Source organism: Carassius carassius, chromosome 16 (assembly GCF_963082965.1).
Source record: "Carassius carassius chromosome 16, fCarCar2.1, whole genome shotgun sequence".
In the NCBI taxonomy this organism is placed as follows: domain Eukaryota; kingdom Metazoa; phylum Chordata; class Actinopteri; order Cypriniformes; family Cyprinidae; genus Carassius; species Carassius carassius.
Window position 1 is genome coordinate 29,893,017 of NC_081770.1, and position 16,776 is coordinate 29,909,792.

General features: G+C 37.4%; 2 protein-coding genes across 2 annotated transcripts in view; one reads left to right on the top strand and one right to left on the bottom strand.

Annotated features, from left to right (window-relative positions):
- LOC132160099 (NACHT, LRR and PYD domains-containing protein 3-like) overlaps positions 1-10,784 on the bottom strand; it is a 50,952-nt gene extending 40,168 nt beyond the window's left edge. The window contains exons 1-7 of the mRNA XM_059569821.1: positions 10,635-10,784; positions 10,439-10,555; positions 10,017-10,124; positions 9,831-9,891; positions 9,216-9,408; positions 7,293-9,054; positions 5,393-5,566 (exon numbers count right to left, since the gene is read on the bottom strand). Coding sequence (XP_059425804.1) covers positions 5,393-5,566; positions 7,293-9,054; positions 9,216-9,408; positions 9,831-9,891; positions 10,017-10,124; positions 10,439-10,518 — 2,378 coding nt within the window. The 5' untranslated portion in view covers positions 10,519-10,555; positions 10,635-10,784. The remainder of the gene's footprint in view (positions 1-5,392; positions 5,567-7,292; positions 9,055-9,215; positions 9,409-9,830; positions 9,892-10,016; positions 10,125-10,438; positions 10,556-10,634) is intronic.
- LOC132160236 (uncharacterized) overlaps positions 1-16,776 on the top strand; it is a 193,432-nt gene that overhangs the window by 138,718 nt on the left and 37,938 nt on the right. The window lies entirely within an intron of this gene.

Consider the following 16,776-nt stretch of genomic DNA (forward strand, 5'->3'; position numbering starts at 1 on the left):
TTGTCATCTAGCTCTTACAATACACACATATACTGGAGTGTATTAAAGGCTTTAATTAGCGTTCTGTATTAATGAGCTACTTACTGACACACACACACACATCGGAAATTGCGCAGCTCACACATTCAGGAGAAAATAAACTCGTACCCCAAATAAACCCCACCACTCTAATTAAATACAGTTTAAATACTGAATCGCTACATTATATTTCCAGCGACGAGAGGATACAATCGCTGTTTTTAAGTAAACTCACTCTAAAAAAAGAAACACACAGACGGGCATACACACAACTTCCATCTCTCTCTCTCTCTGTCTCTCTCTCTTTGTCTCTCTCGAATAGGCAATATTTGAGAAAATGGTTTAGCGATTTCTAATTATTGGGGGGATTAGCCCCCATCAATGTCTACGGCGGTTATCATCCTGATCAGACATGAAAATATGCAGTCTGTAATGATATGCCCTTAGCAAATAGCGATATTTTGCAAACATTTCTTTGAGTAACATGAACGTTAATATGAACTCACAATTGAATGTAACATAAAACAAATGATTACTTTTCGTTAAAATCTTTATTAATGCCAAAAATGCTTACATTTATGTGTCTTTTTGTTCGGTCAGGCAGCCATGTTGCCGAAATAATTCATACCTCTTCGTTTGAAGTGTGGTCCCGAAAAATCTTCGTTTGAAGGGCTATCTGGCCCTTCCCCTACTCCTACCCCTCCAACCAGAAGAGAATCGAAACACCCCTACCCCTTCACGTGAACGCACGAAACGCAGGGTTAGGGGAAAGGGGAAGGGCTAAGGGGTAGAATTGGGATTGGGCCTTTACCTACTGCTCCTGCGCGAGCCACACCAACGTTAATCACCGTCAATCACTGTTAATCACCGTCAATCAATGGGTGCATTCGACTTGAAGCACAGCTGCAGACGGCGATCAACGAGAGCAGCCGAGAGGAGTCAGGGGCGGACATTAAAACAGACACGTCAAGCCGGACACTTTCTGCTCCCGTTAGTGACACTCACGCGGTGTCTGCATTCTTTATCACAGATGAAGTAAATTAAATGCAATAGTTGTTATAAACACAGACGTTTCGGAAACATTTCCATGAGAAACATAAACACTTTTTATATACTGCTTAATACAGCGCCAACTTTTCAACAATAAAGTTCAACTTAATCATATATACTATTTAAATACTAATAAAGCGGGGATATATATGCTTTTATCAGTGTTTTATCAGTGTTAAATTCTGTCGGCACAGAATTTAATGTGTTTAACGTTACATGAGGGGAAAATATTATGCTAACGTGCTAATTCTCAGTCACCGCGTGTGTCATGGATGAGACAGGAGGCAGACAAGGTGGTAAGTCTAATAGCTTTAATAACAGAATGCTCCGAACCAGATGGAGAATATGAGCGCGAACAGGATGATAAGAACCAATGTCGACTTAACTGAAGAGTCTCTGATCACAGGAAGTGGGTGAGGGATCACAGAAGGAGGACTGAAGACAGAGGAAGACTGGCTGATCTTTGGGAGATGACTGACAGGTTGCGGATTCTCAGGTGAGTGTAGAAATAGAGTCTGTATGCCATGAGATGACGAGACCAGACGAAGACTGAAGGGTGAGAATGGGTATATAAAGGTGAGCAGTGATGAAGGATAGCAGATGACGGTGATGAGGATGAAGAGATGCAGGTGATGATGATTAATATTCAGGGGATAACGAGCGAGTGGGAGGAGGGAGTGATGATGAGGACGGTGTTGATGGTGGAATCCTGGCAGCGTGGCGTGTGATTAAGAGTCTGAAGTGAGGTTTGTGATTCCCTGGGAGACGCTGAATTGAGCACCGGTGATGCAGCCTGCTCCTGGGGAAGAGGCGGAGGAAACTGGGGAAAGATGCGGAGTAGCATGGTACCAATGAAATCTTAAATAAACAAATTATCAGGGATAATTAAAAGTTCAGATTTTTAGAATTGAGTTTAGATGTGGAGGAGCACGGTATCAACGCAGCCGACGAGACTAAGCACAACACAATATAAAGGTACGTTACCGTAGATTTACTGTGGTATTTTAGTACATTCACAGTTACCACAGATGTACCATTATTTACATTTAACTATTTTTAAAAACATGATAATTTAATGTTTTATGGTTATATTATAGTAAAAATAGTATAGTAATATGGTTGTTTTTCATAAGAGTGCATTTCAATGTCATATAAATCTTAAATAAATTATCAGGGATAATTAAACGTTCAGATTCTTAGAATTGAGTTCAGATTAATAATCATATTGTAACTAAATATAAATTAAACCTAACACGTACCTCAAAAGTAATCATACATTTTGTTTTTTAGTTATCCTAAGCTCTTAAACTTTTTAGCAGTTACACATTTTTATTTGTGAAAGCAGTATTTGTAAATAGCTTGTATTGTATTTTATATCTACTTTTATTTGACTTTTAAAAATATATCTACACTACAGTAATCATGAAGGAAGGCTTGTCCTGGTGATTCATTGGTCATCATCAGTTGTAGTTTAAACCCTTTTAAAATGATCACTTTCACCAGAAGCTGTTTCATGAAGAAGACTGTGGACCACGAAAACCTGCCTTTGGCAGCGAGGGACATTATTCCTGAAGAAGAAATAACACACGACTGCGGAGCAAGTGACTGGCTTTAGAGAAATGTTTGACTACTTTTGTCATGTTTACAGATGTGAGATGCAGATTCCTTAAGACTTGGACAATTACTACTACCTAAAGATTCTGTACTTGTACATATAGTGCTATCAGGCTCGTGGACCTTTCCTGATCCTCCCGCTCCCTCTTTCCCACTTCACTTCCTGTAAAATACAGTAGAAGAATGCAGTTTCTGATGCAGCCACACTGTACAGTTTAGTGTTGTAAAGATCCGCTCTATAAATAATGGTTTCTAAGTAATATTTGTAATATCCTTATTATAGTCTTGATGTGCGTGTGATGAAGATATGACAGCCGTGGAGAACTGCTCTGGAGCTGTCGGAGCTACACAACTTCAGTTTGGTCATTTACACTTCTACTGGACAAAATGAGCAATATTCTCCTGGACCTTGAGAAAGGACGCTTGGCAGATTTTACAGGCAGAAATCTTGATGAAATCAACATAGATCCAGAAGTTACTCTACGGATCTTTAATAATTCTTTCTCTGGCTGTGTTTACACTGGCACAAACAATTTTTATTTTTTCCTTGATAATATTTTATTTATTCATTTTCTTTACAGATTGGATATTGTTGCACACATTTAAACACAAAAATCCAATCAAGATCTGATTTTTTCGCATCCGTCATGAGCCACTTACAAATGTGGTTTTAAATTAGATACATATAAGATATCTGGACATCTGACCTGCGTCTAAATGCATAAATCTGATTCCCATTGGAGATATAAGCCACCACAGTGTGAAGGCGACACGTTTGCCCATTAAAATAACTTTTCTTAAAGTTAAGAAGCAGGTATTGCTTGTAAACACTGGCACAAAACATTAGCTTATTTTGAGGCAGAAAGGTAAGAGGTAAGATTGCGCACACAGAAACATTCAGCAGCACTGACACTTTCTTTGAACTGCTGCCACATAAATTTAATAAAATAATTTTTTTCTTGCCACAATATTTTTCACCTCGACCTATTTTTCATGTTCTGTAGATAAAATAACTTATGAAAACTACCATTATTGTATTCATTCAGTCAACTTTTGTGCTGGAGTCATTAATGACAGCTTTATGGCACATGATCGTGGTATAAGTGGGTTAATCACAGCTGCTGTGTGTTCAAGTCAAACAGCCACTTCACCTGAATTATATTAATAATTTTATATACGACTGTTTAAAACCCAAGGGTCAACCGTGTCACAAAAAACGGTCACCAATGAAATCATTCAGTTTTGAGTGAGGACTAATGTAAACACAGATATCTGATACAAGTCATTTCTTAAGTGTAATAAACACATAGGACCAAAAAAAAAAAATTCCAGATACAGTCAAAAGACTGGATCAGTGCATTAAGCCTTGCAGTGTCTCTCTTAACTTGGAGATATTAAATGTGTGTTTTATTTCTATTCTGCAGCAGGTGGTTCACACACACTCTAATACAGGGCCAGTTTTTGGGAGTGCATTGGAATTGCAGACATTTATTACTATGGAGTTAAAATGACGTCATAAAGATTTGCATACGCAGGGTAGGAGTTGTGGAAGTGTACATAAAACTGTAAGCGTAAATTAAATTTGCATGCGCAAGATAAGCTTAGTGAAGGTGTAAATCTCGTTTCAAGCGTAAGAAAAAATTATTTGCAGCATTTTACTGTCACTCATAAGTGTAATTCAAGTATTGTGAAACTGCAGCTTCATGCTAAAGCAAAATAAATATGATCTGCATGCTTCTGACTTCCATTTTTCTGCGCTTAAACTTTTGGCATGTTGTTTTTGCAAAAATACGGTCAAAAGTACTGCAAGCATGTGAACAGTGATTTGCAAGTGATAACAACTGCATAGAACCAGTCTGTGTGTGTGAAAAAACTTACTGTTGCAAATGTCTAAATGAAATGTTGTGAATGTTGGGCAAAAAGTTCCCGAAATAAACCGATATGTACAACTCCGTCTTTCTTTTCTCTGCACTTACAATTTTGACACGATTCTCTCACTGACTGAGATTTGCAAGCGTGAAGGAGAGGGCGGGTCCACCACCTTCTTGTAGCCAATCACATGAGGCTCTGCTGACTCTCCATTTACTCTTATCTGATTGGTTAAATAAACATATCATATGCCAAAACATTAATCTTCATTTAGTTCCGGATTGTTCTCACTGCCAGAATGGTACTTTTAACGTACACATAGGCTACATTAAAAATACAAATGTAACAAATTAATTAAAACATGATACTTTAAAAGTTGTGTACCATAAGTCTAGACTCTAGAATTACACTTATGAGTGACAGTAAAATGTTGCAAATAATTTTTTCTTACGCTTGAAACGTGATTTACACCTTCGCAAAGCTTATCTTGCGCATGCAAATTTAATTTACGATTACAGTTTTATGTACACTTCCACAACTCCTACCCTGCGTATGCAAATCTTTATGATTTACTTTGTACTTTGCACTTTGTTGAATTGAGTCAATTTTTTGTGTGTTCAGGTGACAAATTTAGGAAAATTAGCCATGTCTCTTAACGCTCAGATTTCTTTAGATTCTTTCTTCAGATTCTTTTTTTTTTTTAATGTCCAGAAAGATGCTTGAGAGTTTAAAGTGTCTGAACTGAGGCTGAGAGGGCAGCAAACAAAACCACTTCTTCAGAAATCTGGGTTTTTACTTTTTACTCCAAACCTTATAGTTACTGAGATGTGAAGAGACTCACCGTAGTTTCTTCAGTTTACAGTGTGGATCCTCCAGTAGAGCAGAGAGCAGCTTCACTCCTGAGTCTCCTGGATTATTATCACTTAGATCCAGTTCTGTCAGGTGTGAGGGGTTTGATCTCAGAGCTGAAATCAGAGCAGCACAGCCTTTCTGTGTAATACGACAGCCGAAGAGACTGCAGAGAATATACAGAAGATTAAAAATGAGTTATTAGAGCTTGACTCATGTGTCCAATGTAATTGCTGAAAAACACAGAAGCAGACCTGCCAACCTGTACGCATTTTGCGTAGCGGCTACACATTTTGACCTCAAAGTACACTTGTACGATTTGTCTCTTTAAACTTCACAATAATCTAGTGACGCCTCTGTCCACGCGCAGTATTCAAAACAAGCAGCAGAAAAAGATGAAGACTTCAACCAATCATAGCGTCTTTTTGTATGTTTTGCATTTAAATAATTTCTCTGTCCACACGCAGTATTCAAAACAAGCAGCAGAAAAAGATGAAGACCAACCAATCATAGCGTCTTTTTGTATGTTTTACATTTAAATAATTTCTGCGTTTTATTTCTCTCCTAGTAGGCTATAGTAGTGGTACATCTGGTACCGCACATCTTAAAGGCCCCCTGTAAAGAACGAGATGGGGCCCCTCCCACCAGCAGTGATGTCATGTACGGAAAGATATTGTGCACCTGCTGCAACTATACTAATGAGCCCATTTCCATTGCTAACTGATTTATCAGTCATGAATGTGGTGAATTATCATTGCATTGATGCATGACATGTAGGCTAATGGCCAACATGTTTCAGTTCAAACAATGTCCTACATAAGACTTGCTAACTGTTAAAAAAACAACTATAAATTAAACAACTTCATTTGCGCTCTCAGAGCGTTTTGGTGCGCAAAGTCTTTGACTACAGCTGGTCAATGTTGCGAGCGCCGGGAATCCTAATACTTAGAGTTAAACTGGGGAGTCTTCTTTCTTGTAACATTGTTAACATTGTAACATCTTGATCACTTTCAATTTCAAGAACGAACAATCAATTGCATGACAAAATATCTGTTGACAAGTAAACAGTGAATATCTAAAGCGTTTGCCATTGAAACAAAAAAAGAGCAGCAGCGGACCAGGGCACTAAAACGTACAAATATAAAACTTATAAAAATATACAAAGTTTACTATAATATTTTCTTTTGATTGTTTCTTTCTTTATTATTATTATCATTATTGTTGTTTTGCCAAGGCTTTACAGTGATGAATGATGTCATGCTTGTGTGATCAATCAGCATTGGTATCTGACTAAATTACAAATTGGAAAAACAATGCAGTGATCGCACTGGCGCCTCCTGAATGAATCGTTTGCTGCGATTTGTGAAACGATTTAAAAGGTTCATTGAAAAGAATCAGTTCAATCTTGAATCAGACACCGCTTCTGTGTCTCAGAACATGTGATATATTATAAGGGGTAACGATATGTTTTCTGAAATGTAGTGAAGTAAAAGCAGTGATGTAGATAGGGGAATGAATGAAACATTTTGTCTAATGATTTAATTGAACTGGATTATACTTATTAATTATTAGATTGAAATTGAATTATTTTCATTTATTGCAACAAACCTGAATGCAACTTTTAAGTGATTGATGATGATCTCAATCCAGTATTTGTAAAATCAGAGTCACAACCCTGTTCCTGAAGGAACCTCAACTTTTCAGAGTTTGGATGAATCTCTCTTATCAAACACACTTGATTCAACTCATTAGATCATTAGTAGAGCGATCTGTGATGTTAGCTGAGTGTGTCAAATTAGAAAGACCTCAAAATATACAGAAACAGTGCAGAGAAACACAGGCCTACTGTTTAAAATAAAGTCAATGAAACAAAGACACTGTAAAACACTCACTTAATCTTTCTAGATGCTTGGATCACTGGCAGCAGCCTCAGAAGACATTCTTCTGATCGATCATATTTACTCAGATTAAATTCATCCAGCTCTTCTTCTGAGTTCAACAGCACAAACACCAGAGCCGACCACTGAGCAGCAGACAGATAGACTCTAGAGAGACGACGGTCACCTGCTCTCCTCAGGTATGTTTGTACTTCCTGCTCTAGTGAACGATCATTCAGTTCATTCAGACAGTGGAACAGATTGATGGATTTCTCTGGAGAGGGATTCTTCTTGATCTTCTGTTTGATGTATGCAGCTGTTTCCTGATTGATATCAGAGCTGCTTACTGTCTTTCTCAGGAGGCCTTGTAAGAGAGTCTGATTAGACTCTAGTGAGAGACCGAGAAGGAACCGGAGGAAAAGATCCCAGTGTCCGTTCTCACTCTGTAAGGCCTTGTCCACTTCTCTCTTCAGTAAACTGCTCATTGGTGACCTGAACACATTCTTCGGTCCTGTGTTTTGTTCAGAAAAGGACAGCAGCTTGAATAAAGCAGCAAGAAACTCCTGAATACTCAGATGAACAAAGCTGTACACCTTCCCCAGCTGCAGTCCAAACTCCTCTCTGAAGATCTGGGTACAAACTCCTGAGTACACGGACACTTCTCTCACATCAATGCCGCTCTCTTTCAGGTCCTCCTCGTAGAAGATCAGGTTCCCTTTTTCCAGCTGTTCAAAAGCCAGTTTTCCTAGAGACAGAATAGTCTTTCTAGCCTGATCAGAATTGATTTCAGATTCCCCATCATACTTCTGTGTCTTCAGTTTGGTCTGAAAGATCAGGAAGTGTGTGAACATCTGTGTGAGAGTCTTGGGGATCTCTGCACTCTCTGCTTTACCCATCATCCTCTCCAGAACAGCGGCTGAAATCCAGCAGAAGACTGGGATGTGACACATGATGAACAGACTTCTTGATGATCGGATGTGTGTGACGATTCTATCAGCCAGACTCTGATCATTTATTCTCTTCCTGAAATATTCCTCCTTCTGAGGGTCATTGAATCCTCGTACCTCTGTGACCTGGTGGACACACTCAGGAGGGATCTGATTGGCTGCTGCTGGTCGAGAGGTGATCCAAAGGAGAGCAGAAGGAAGTAGGTTCCCCTTGATGAGGTTGGTCAGCAGCACATCCACTGAAGCTGATTCTGTCACATCAGACAAGCTTCGATTGTTTTGGAAATCTAGACGCAGTCGACACTCATCCAGACCATCAAATATGAACATAACATTGTAGTCCTCATAATCTGCTGACTTTAATTCTTTGGTGTCTGTTTGAAGGTGGTTTAGAAGATCCACAAGACTGAGATGTTTGTTTATCAAGTTCAGCTCCCTGAAAGGAAGTGGAAATATAAAATGAACGTCCTGATTGGCTTTTCCTTCAGTCCAGTCCAGAATGAACTTCTGCACAGAGACTGTTTTTCCAATTCCAGCGACTCCTTTAGTCAGCACAGTTCTGATGGGTTTGTCTTGTCCAGGTGAGGGTTTAAATATGTCATTGCAGTTGATTGGTGTCTCCTGTGTCTCTGGTCTCCTGGATACTGTCTCAATCTGTCTCACCTCATGTTCATTATTGACCTCTCCACTGCCTCCCTCTGTGATGTAGAGCTCTGTGTAGATCTCATTCAGACGTGTTGAGTCTCCATGATTGGACAGTCCTTCACTGAGTCTCTGATATTTATCCTGTAGTCTGGATCTCAGTTTTTGTTGACACACAGACATCAGTTCTGAGCAAAGGAAATAATTGTTGTTATTGGCAGAGCAATCTTTTAGAAATGTATTTTTAGGTTTGATATGTTAGATATTGACATTCAGGAACATTAGTGACTGAAGACAGAAGGTTGATAATAAAAACACAGCCTATAATCTGCTGATCCAGAGCTCTTACTGGTCTGTAGTGTGTCAGCGAGGTCTGTCTGGTTCATCTTCCTCAGGAGGAGCAGTGTGATCTTCAGAAGACCCTCTCTGACTCTGCTGTGACCCTCATCATCATAACGGTCTCTTTCAGAGCATTCTGGGTAATCTGGACTCAGTAGTCTCTTAAAGCTTTTTAATTCAGAGATGATTTTGTGCTCAAGCTCCTGAAATCATAGTACATATTCATAAAATAAACCTGCATTCAGTCACAGGTTAGATTAACCAAAGGATCAATACACAAAAGTTAAAGCATGAATACTAATAAACATCACTGAATTATATCAGACCAGCTAATAACTTCACTGTATGCTCAAACATCATCGTCTACAGATACTGAGGTTAAAAGAGAGAGTTTGACTGGATTGGCAGTTAGATTGATGTTCATCTTTGTGCAGCAGTCAGGTTACATATGGATTCATCTTCTCTACTTTAGTGGACAATTGATCTGCTTTATAGTAGCCTACAACTTATCTTACGTGTGTGGAGGAAAGTAAATATGACAATTACAGAGAGGATTTAACATTTAATACTTTTACATTGGTCATTGTGTTGGATGGACACACACACACACAGACACAAAACCAACCTTAAAAGCTGAGTCTAAGTTCTTCTTTGCTGTTTGTGATTCTGGTCCTTTATGTTTTTGACTGTAGTTTAAAAAATAATATTTTTGTACATATGTATTAATGTATTTTATATACTGTACACCAGTAAATTAATGAACATCATAAATATCATATATATATTTCTCATACTGTAAACTAAACAGCACCTCAGATCAGCAGATGAGTCTCCCAAACTGAAGTCAATATAACGACCCATTGACTGGTCACTCTTCATGGACACACAGCTGGGTTCAGGAGATTCATTCTGACACAGACTGAAATATAACAGAAATACAAACTGTTTCTGAAAATCTCACTCTGCTCTGACAGAAACACATTCACTGTTTCAATCTCCCTTTAATGTTCATATTTCACTTGAGGAGTCTGTTGTTACTTGAGGTTTAAAATATTATATTATTTTCTATGAATAAAAGGAATCTGCCCCATGTGCTCTTTTCATTCATATATTATAGGATAAAATACACATATAGATAAAGACAAAGACACATCCAGCAGCAACAGAGACAGCTGGTGACAATATCCATAACACACCACAGCTACAGTAAATATGAGACTCATAATATCTCACCTGGACTCAACAGAAGAATCTTCCTCTCTGCAGAGATCTGAAACATCCATCGCTGGGTTTTTCCTCACAGACACATCCATGTGTTCAGATAAATCTGATTCACACCTCTGAATCTGACTTTAAGTGAAAATAATATTGTAGTGTGCATTTATTGTTTCTGAACATTAAAAATGTGAAACATTTCAGGTTTTCTTACCTCTTGACTGTCTTTAGCTATGTGTCATGTTCTTCAGAGAGATTCATTCTGGAGGCCATGGTTTAATCTAAAAGCAGATCCAGATGTTGATCACAGAGTCAGTTAAGAATCAGAGATTAATCAATCTCAGTAGTCAGACCACAGCAATGACTTGAAAAAGTCAATGATCAAAATGAAAGTGTATTCTTGACATTACACATAATCAAATTATACATGAACAGCATAACTAATTCAGACAACCACTGTGTTAAAATGAAAGTAAAAGTTTAATCTGACGATTTACAGACTCTGCTTTATCTGCTAATGTCATTTAAACAAATATCTGACACTGCTTGTTGTACTTCACTTTAAACCAGTCAGGATTGATTTTAGCTATCAAAGATGATTGTTAAATTGTGATACTCACTGTGTTCTTCTCTCTTAATTTAGTTTACTTCCTCATACGATAAAACAGACCCGCTGTAATAGTTTCACTTTCATGAGTCACCTGACAAGGAGTTTATGTGTCCAAAACAAAACATAAAGGGTTATTTCCGCTCAATATTGAATTTCATTCTTTATTATTTAAAGTTACATAACCCATGAATGTATTTCCCTCACAGTCTGTACTCTGAATGTTGTTTATATAAAGGTAGTCTCTCGTAGCTGACAGCTGAAGGTCTGGAGTCTATGGCAGCTTTCAATGGACAAGGCCCGCACATGAAGCCGTTTGACTGACATGTGAAACAACCAATCACAGTTTGTTTCGTTTATCGTCACATTTTGAGGGCGTTCCCACCAATGCTGAACAAGTCAATAACAGACCAGTGTGTAAAACTCTCAGACGTATTTTAAAGATTGTATGCCCGGTACTTTAAATATTTTCGTGTAATCACTATATAGGATACACGCTAGCTTTCCCAAGGCAGATGAACTCAGTGTGTTACAATCATCCGGGTTTAAATCGTGCTCAAATTGACTTGATATTGACACAATATTTTTTTTATTACTGCTTTATTGCCAACAAGTAGCATGTACAGTGCCATATCACACTATATAACAAAACATTTATCATGCCTCAACAAGAAGGAACAAGGACACAAAATAAATAAAAAAGAAAATAAATAAAAAAGAAAAAGAAGAGAGGGTACATAAGCATCCGTTTACAGACAAATATATATATATTATACATATTTTTACATTTTCATTGGATATTACAATGCAGTTTTTATAAAGAAAAATATACTTTACAGGTCAGCACCATTATTTATTATATATATTTTTTTTTATTATGTGAAAATGTTAAAGGAGGAACTTATATTAATTGTTTTAGTATTTTTAGATTTTGACATCATCTACATATATTTTAATCTCTTTTTTGAGCACCAGTAAAAATAGGTTTGCCTTTTGTAAACTTGCATTTATGAATGTGAAATTTACATAAAAATAAATTACATTTATAATAAAACCAACATCCTTTTGTCACGGTTCATGGGTCAGTGCGTTCATCTTGCGTCTCTGTCTGATTGTGTGTGTCTGTTAAGGTGCAGTTCGTAAACTAGATAACAACCGCTACAGATTGTCCAGGCAGAACAATAAATCACTTGGTCCATGTCCACAAAAAAGATCCTTCACTGTTGTCTTTGATTCATACATCAGTATGCAGAGTTTAGAGTTTAGCAGAGTTTAGCCTCCAGGACCAGTGTTTAGTGACCCCTGCTATAAATTAATGTTTAATGTATAGCAGAAATGACTCGAACCAGACAAATTAAAGAGTCGATCAGGGCTGTGGCTGAAACACGAGCTGAATTCCTCAGTAAGGCAACAGGAAGTCATAAAACATTCTGTGCCACAAGTCCCAAGCAAGATAACCAACCAACTCTTCCACAGAACAGCTTTCAACATTAACACCACTAGAACAATTATTGACAAGATATTGTCAAATTTGGCGAAATTAATTGAAATGCAACGCTGGACATCACATGTAAACCCATGAGAGTTATACACCATATCCTTAAGCACTTGCCCCACCTAGCAGAACCAGACTGAAATTCCTAAGGGGGGGCTTTGAACCTCTGGTATCCACAGAAATCTTTGTCAAGAGAATGACAAAGAAATTGTCTTTTGTACATATACATGGACCAAAATGAACTCCAAAATGACTTATAAATGAATATCAGTCCATCGCTTCACTCCATATTCATTTGTATGTAACCCACACATTTGACTATCATGTTATAATCACTTATTGTGTATGTCTTTCAATAACTATGGGATAGCTTAAGGATACATATTCATGTTTAGTATCTATGTAATCGAATCTGCTTGCTTGAAATAGTCCTGACAATCAGTTATTTGTCAAATGTATCATATTCTTGTTAAGGAATTATGTCCAAAATTATACCCTGCAAGAGCGGGAAAATTCGGACCACATGCTTAGTAAGATAAACATATGATTTATGATACCCCGAGCCAAGACAATATCTAATTGGTCAAGACAACATTTGAGGTGTGGCGAACAGACCAGTTTAAATACTCAGGACACCATAAAATCTTGCTTTTAGTCTCTAGCTATGCTTCTGCTACTAGTCATGCCAGCTTTTAGCTTCTAGCTTTGCTCTGCTATTAGTCATGTATGCTTTTTAGTTGTTAGCTTTGCTTCTGCTACTAGTCATGCCTGCTTTTAGTTTTAGCTCTGCTTTTGCTATCAGTCATGCCTGCTTTTAGCTTTGCTTCTTAGCTTTAGCTTTTAGCCATGCTGTTTGTCATCACTGTTCTTTGAGCGTGGTTCCAGCGTGCTTCGGCCTGCATTGCCTGCTGCTACTTAGCCACGATGAGAAGAAATACCACCTAGTCTCGTCAAACTTTATTTCTTTTCTTTTCCGTTTGAGACTTTCGTGTTCTAAGTTAAGTTTTGTAACGTCGAGTTCAACTTCAGCCAGCAACACACAACTCTGCATCTTCAGCCAACGCCCAACCACGGGCTTTCCAAGACGTCACTTCAACGACTACTGAACTTCCAGCCAATCAGCGACAACAAAGGGACACCTTTACTCAGGCAATGTACCTTCAGTCATTTGTACTGGACTGGTGTATCTAATATAATTTTAACCTCATTGAGGAACTCAATGCGAGGGTTAATTAAGTGATTGATGGTTTTTCATGTCTATGCAATTTAACTTATTGCTGTAAACTTGGGATTCCACATTTCCATTCTCTTAAACTCATCCTTCCCTAACTTTCGATCTTCCTGCAACTTGTGTGAATGCGTGCGTGCGTGCGATTTATCTAGTAAATCCTTATTCATATTGAAAAGAGAAGTATCTTGTGTTTTGTGCTTACAAGTTAATGTCTTAAACTGCCGATCTTGTTACTGTGCTAATTGATAGTGTTTTCACTATAGTTTGGATATTAGTATCCAGCGCAGATTTGATGTTAAATGGCTCGTTCAGTGAATCGCAGGGCATCTCCGTGATCAGCCGTGAAACAGTGATTCTGTTCAAATTCCCTTTAAAATCTTAAATGATTCCCTTTGAGCTAAATTGACCTGTTTCCCTTACATTTTATGGTGGAGGATATGCGGGCAGTTTAATCTAAATTGTGAGCATAAACCAAGTTATTTAATCTTTTTTTTTGCTTTTTTTTTTTTAACCAACTACTGTGGTTTCTTTAATGACACATTAAGTTCAATAGCTTTTAAAAGGCTTGATGGACTGGTCCTGGACACATTGGAAAATCTTAACTTCACCCTAATAAACACACTACAGGTCTTTATTGTGCAGTAATTTTCCTTATGTGATCAATTTCCACTACTTCATAATGTGTTGTATTGGTTTCTTCTATGACACACCATTTAGTTCAATAGATTTTAAAAAGCTCGATGGACTATTCTAGAACATGGTGGAAAATATTTATTTGACCCTAAAGAACATACTACAAGTCTAATGTGCTATTATTTACTCTAGATGTTCAATTTCTATCATCACTGTATTCTATGGGGTTCTTCAGTGGCACAGCATCCAGTTCAATAACTTTTGAAAAGACGGCCACACCGCTCCAAAACAAGTTGTAAAATATTTATTTGACCCTATAGAACATACTACAAGTCTTTAATGTGCTATTATTTACTCTAGATGTTCAATTTCTACCATCATTGTTTTCTTTGGGTTTCTTCCAGTTCAATGTCTTTTGAAGGAAGACACTGACTTATCCAGTACAAATTGTATAATATTCATTTAAGATTAAATAACACACTACAGCTTTTCAATGTACTATTATTTGCTCTATGTGGTCAATTTACACTGCCAGTGTGTTGCATTTGATTCTTCTATCATCCAGTTCTATAGCTTTCAAAAGGCTCAATGGACTGTTTCAGAACATGTTGGAAAATGTTAATTTGACCCTAATAAACGTATTACAACTCTTTGTTTTGCAATCATTTGCATCATATGGTGAACAAGTACTCTCAACCTGTTGCATTCATTTCCTAAATGACAAATTATTCAGTTCAACAGTTTTTAAAATGCCCTGTGGACTGTTACAGAACATGGTGAAATATGTTTATTTCAACCTGTAGAATACACTACAACTATTCATTGGACAATTATTTGCTTTGTATAGGAAATTACATCTCCCATTGTTTTCTTCATTCACACTTTACATGGTTCAATAAATTGTCATGATTGGTCCAAAATTTAAATTAGTTATAGACATACTGTTTAATGTCTTGATTGAAATATCTTTAATAATATGATGGGTTCAGTCCCATGGACAGTTCTGCAAGTTTGAAAACATCAACGCTAAAAGATTAGGACATTTTGAAACTTAAATGCTAAGTCAAAAGTCAAAGTCAAAGTCACCTTTATTTATATAGCGCTTTAAACAAAATACATTGCGTCAAAGCAACTGAACAACATTCATTAGGAAAACAGTGTCAATAATGCAAAAATGAACTTTAGAAGATGTAAAACATAATATCCAGTCGGTTTATTCAACAGGGCCTCATTTATAACCGTTTCATATGCACAAATCCTGTCCTGAAAGAATCGAACCCCACTTCCTATGCAAAAGGTATGTATAAATAATAAAAGAATAATGGGATAAATAAAAAAAACTTGAAAACTTAAAAAAAAAACTTTATTAATTTATTACTTTATTATTTTTATTAATTGTTTAAAGTAAACAATGATTTTAAACTGCATTTTCATGTCAATACAATTCCACTCTCATTAATGGAGATAAGCACCCAAATCACATAAAGTCATATACACAGAAGTTAAACCAAAATTATATTTATACACATTTGTAGTGGATGCGATTGATCACTTTTTGTCACGACCGGTGATACAAGGATTCACGGAGAGAGAACCAATTGCAGGTAAGTCTTTTATTAAGGGGTAATCCAAAAAGCATAAACAGTCCAGGCAGGGGTCAATAGGAAACATCCATCCAAAACATAAACAAAACAAGAAGACAAGGCAAGGGCACGAACTGACGGACATGAATAAACAAGGACTCCGTGACACAAACTAAGACAGACCGGGTTAAATACACAAGGAGAGACAAGCGCTAATGGGAAACTGACAGAGTGTGATGATTGGTAATTAGTGACAGCTGGGTGCAATAATTAAGCAGGGACGTGAGGAATGTGATTTGATGAAGTGACAAATACCGTGGGAAAGGAGGACATCTAGTGGAAACCCAGGGAACACAACCCAGACACCGTGACACTTTTCCTGTGGCATGTTATGTTTTAATGACAGCGTAAAGTGCTATAGGTGCACAATAATTGATATTTAAACTAAACTGCCAACCCATTCTCACTCCAAAGGTGTCAAAAACCGAAGCATGGTCAAGCGCCCCTAGCGTCACTTTTATGATGCCAAATGTGCCTTTAGGCGTCGCAATATCGACGCACTACGACCTTCATTGCTTTCAGTGGGAAACTTTTGGCGTCAGGATTTCGACGCGAGGACATGAGATTTTTATCGCTATGAAATCACGTCCAAGAAGTCTCATTCAGCACACATCGCGATACTTGCCACCAGTTTAAAAGTGGCACGGGGTTGGGTGAGTAATCGTAAATACGCTCTTTTAATGGCTTTTATAAAATGTATTCTGTCTTCTTTATTAATCAGATTAGCGCCATATGTTTAATCGCTGT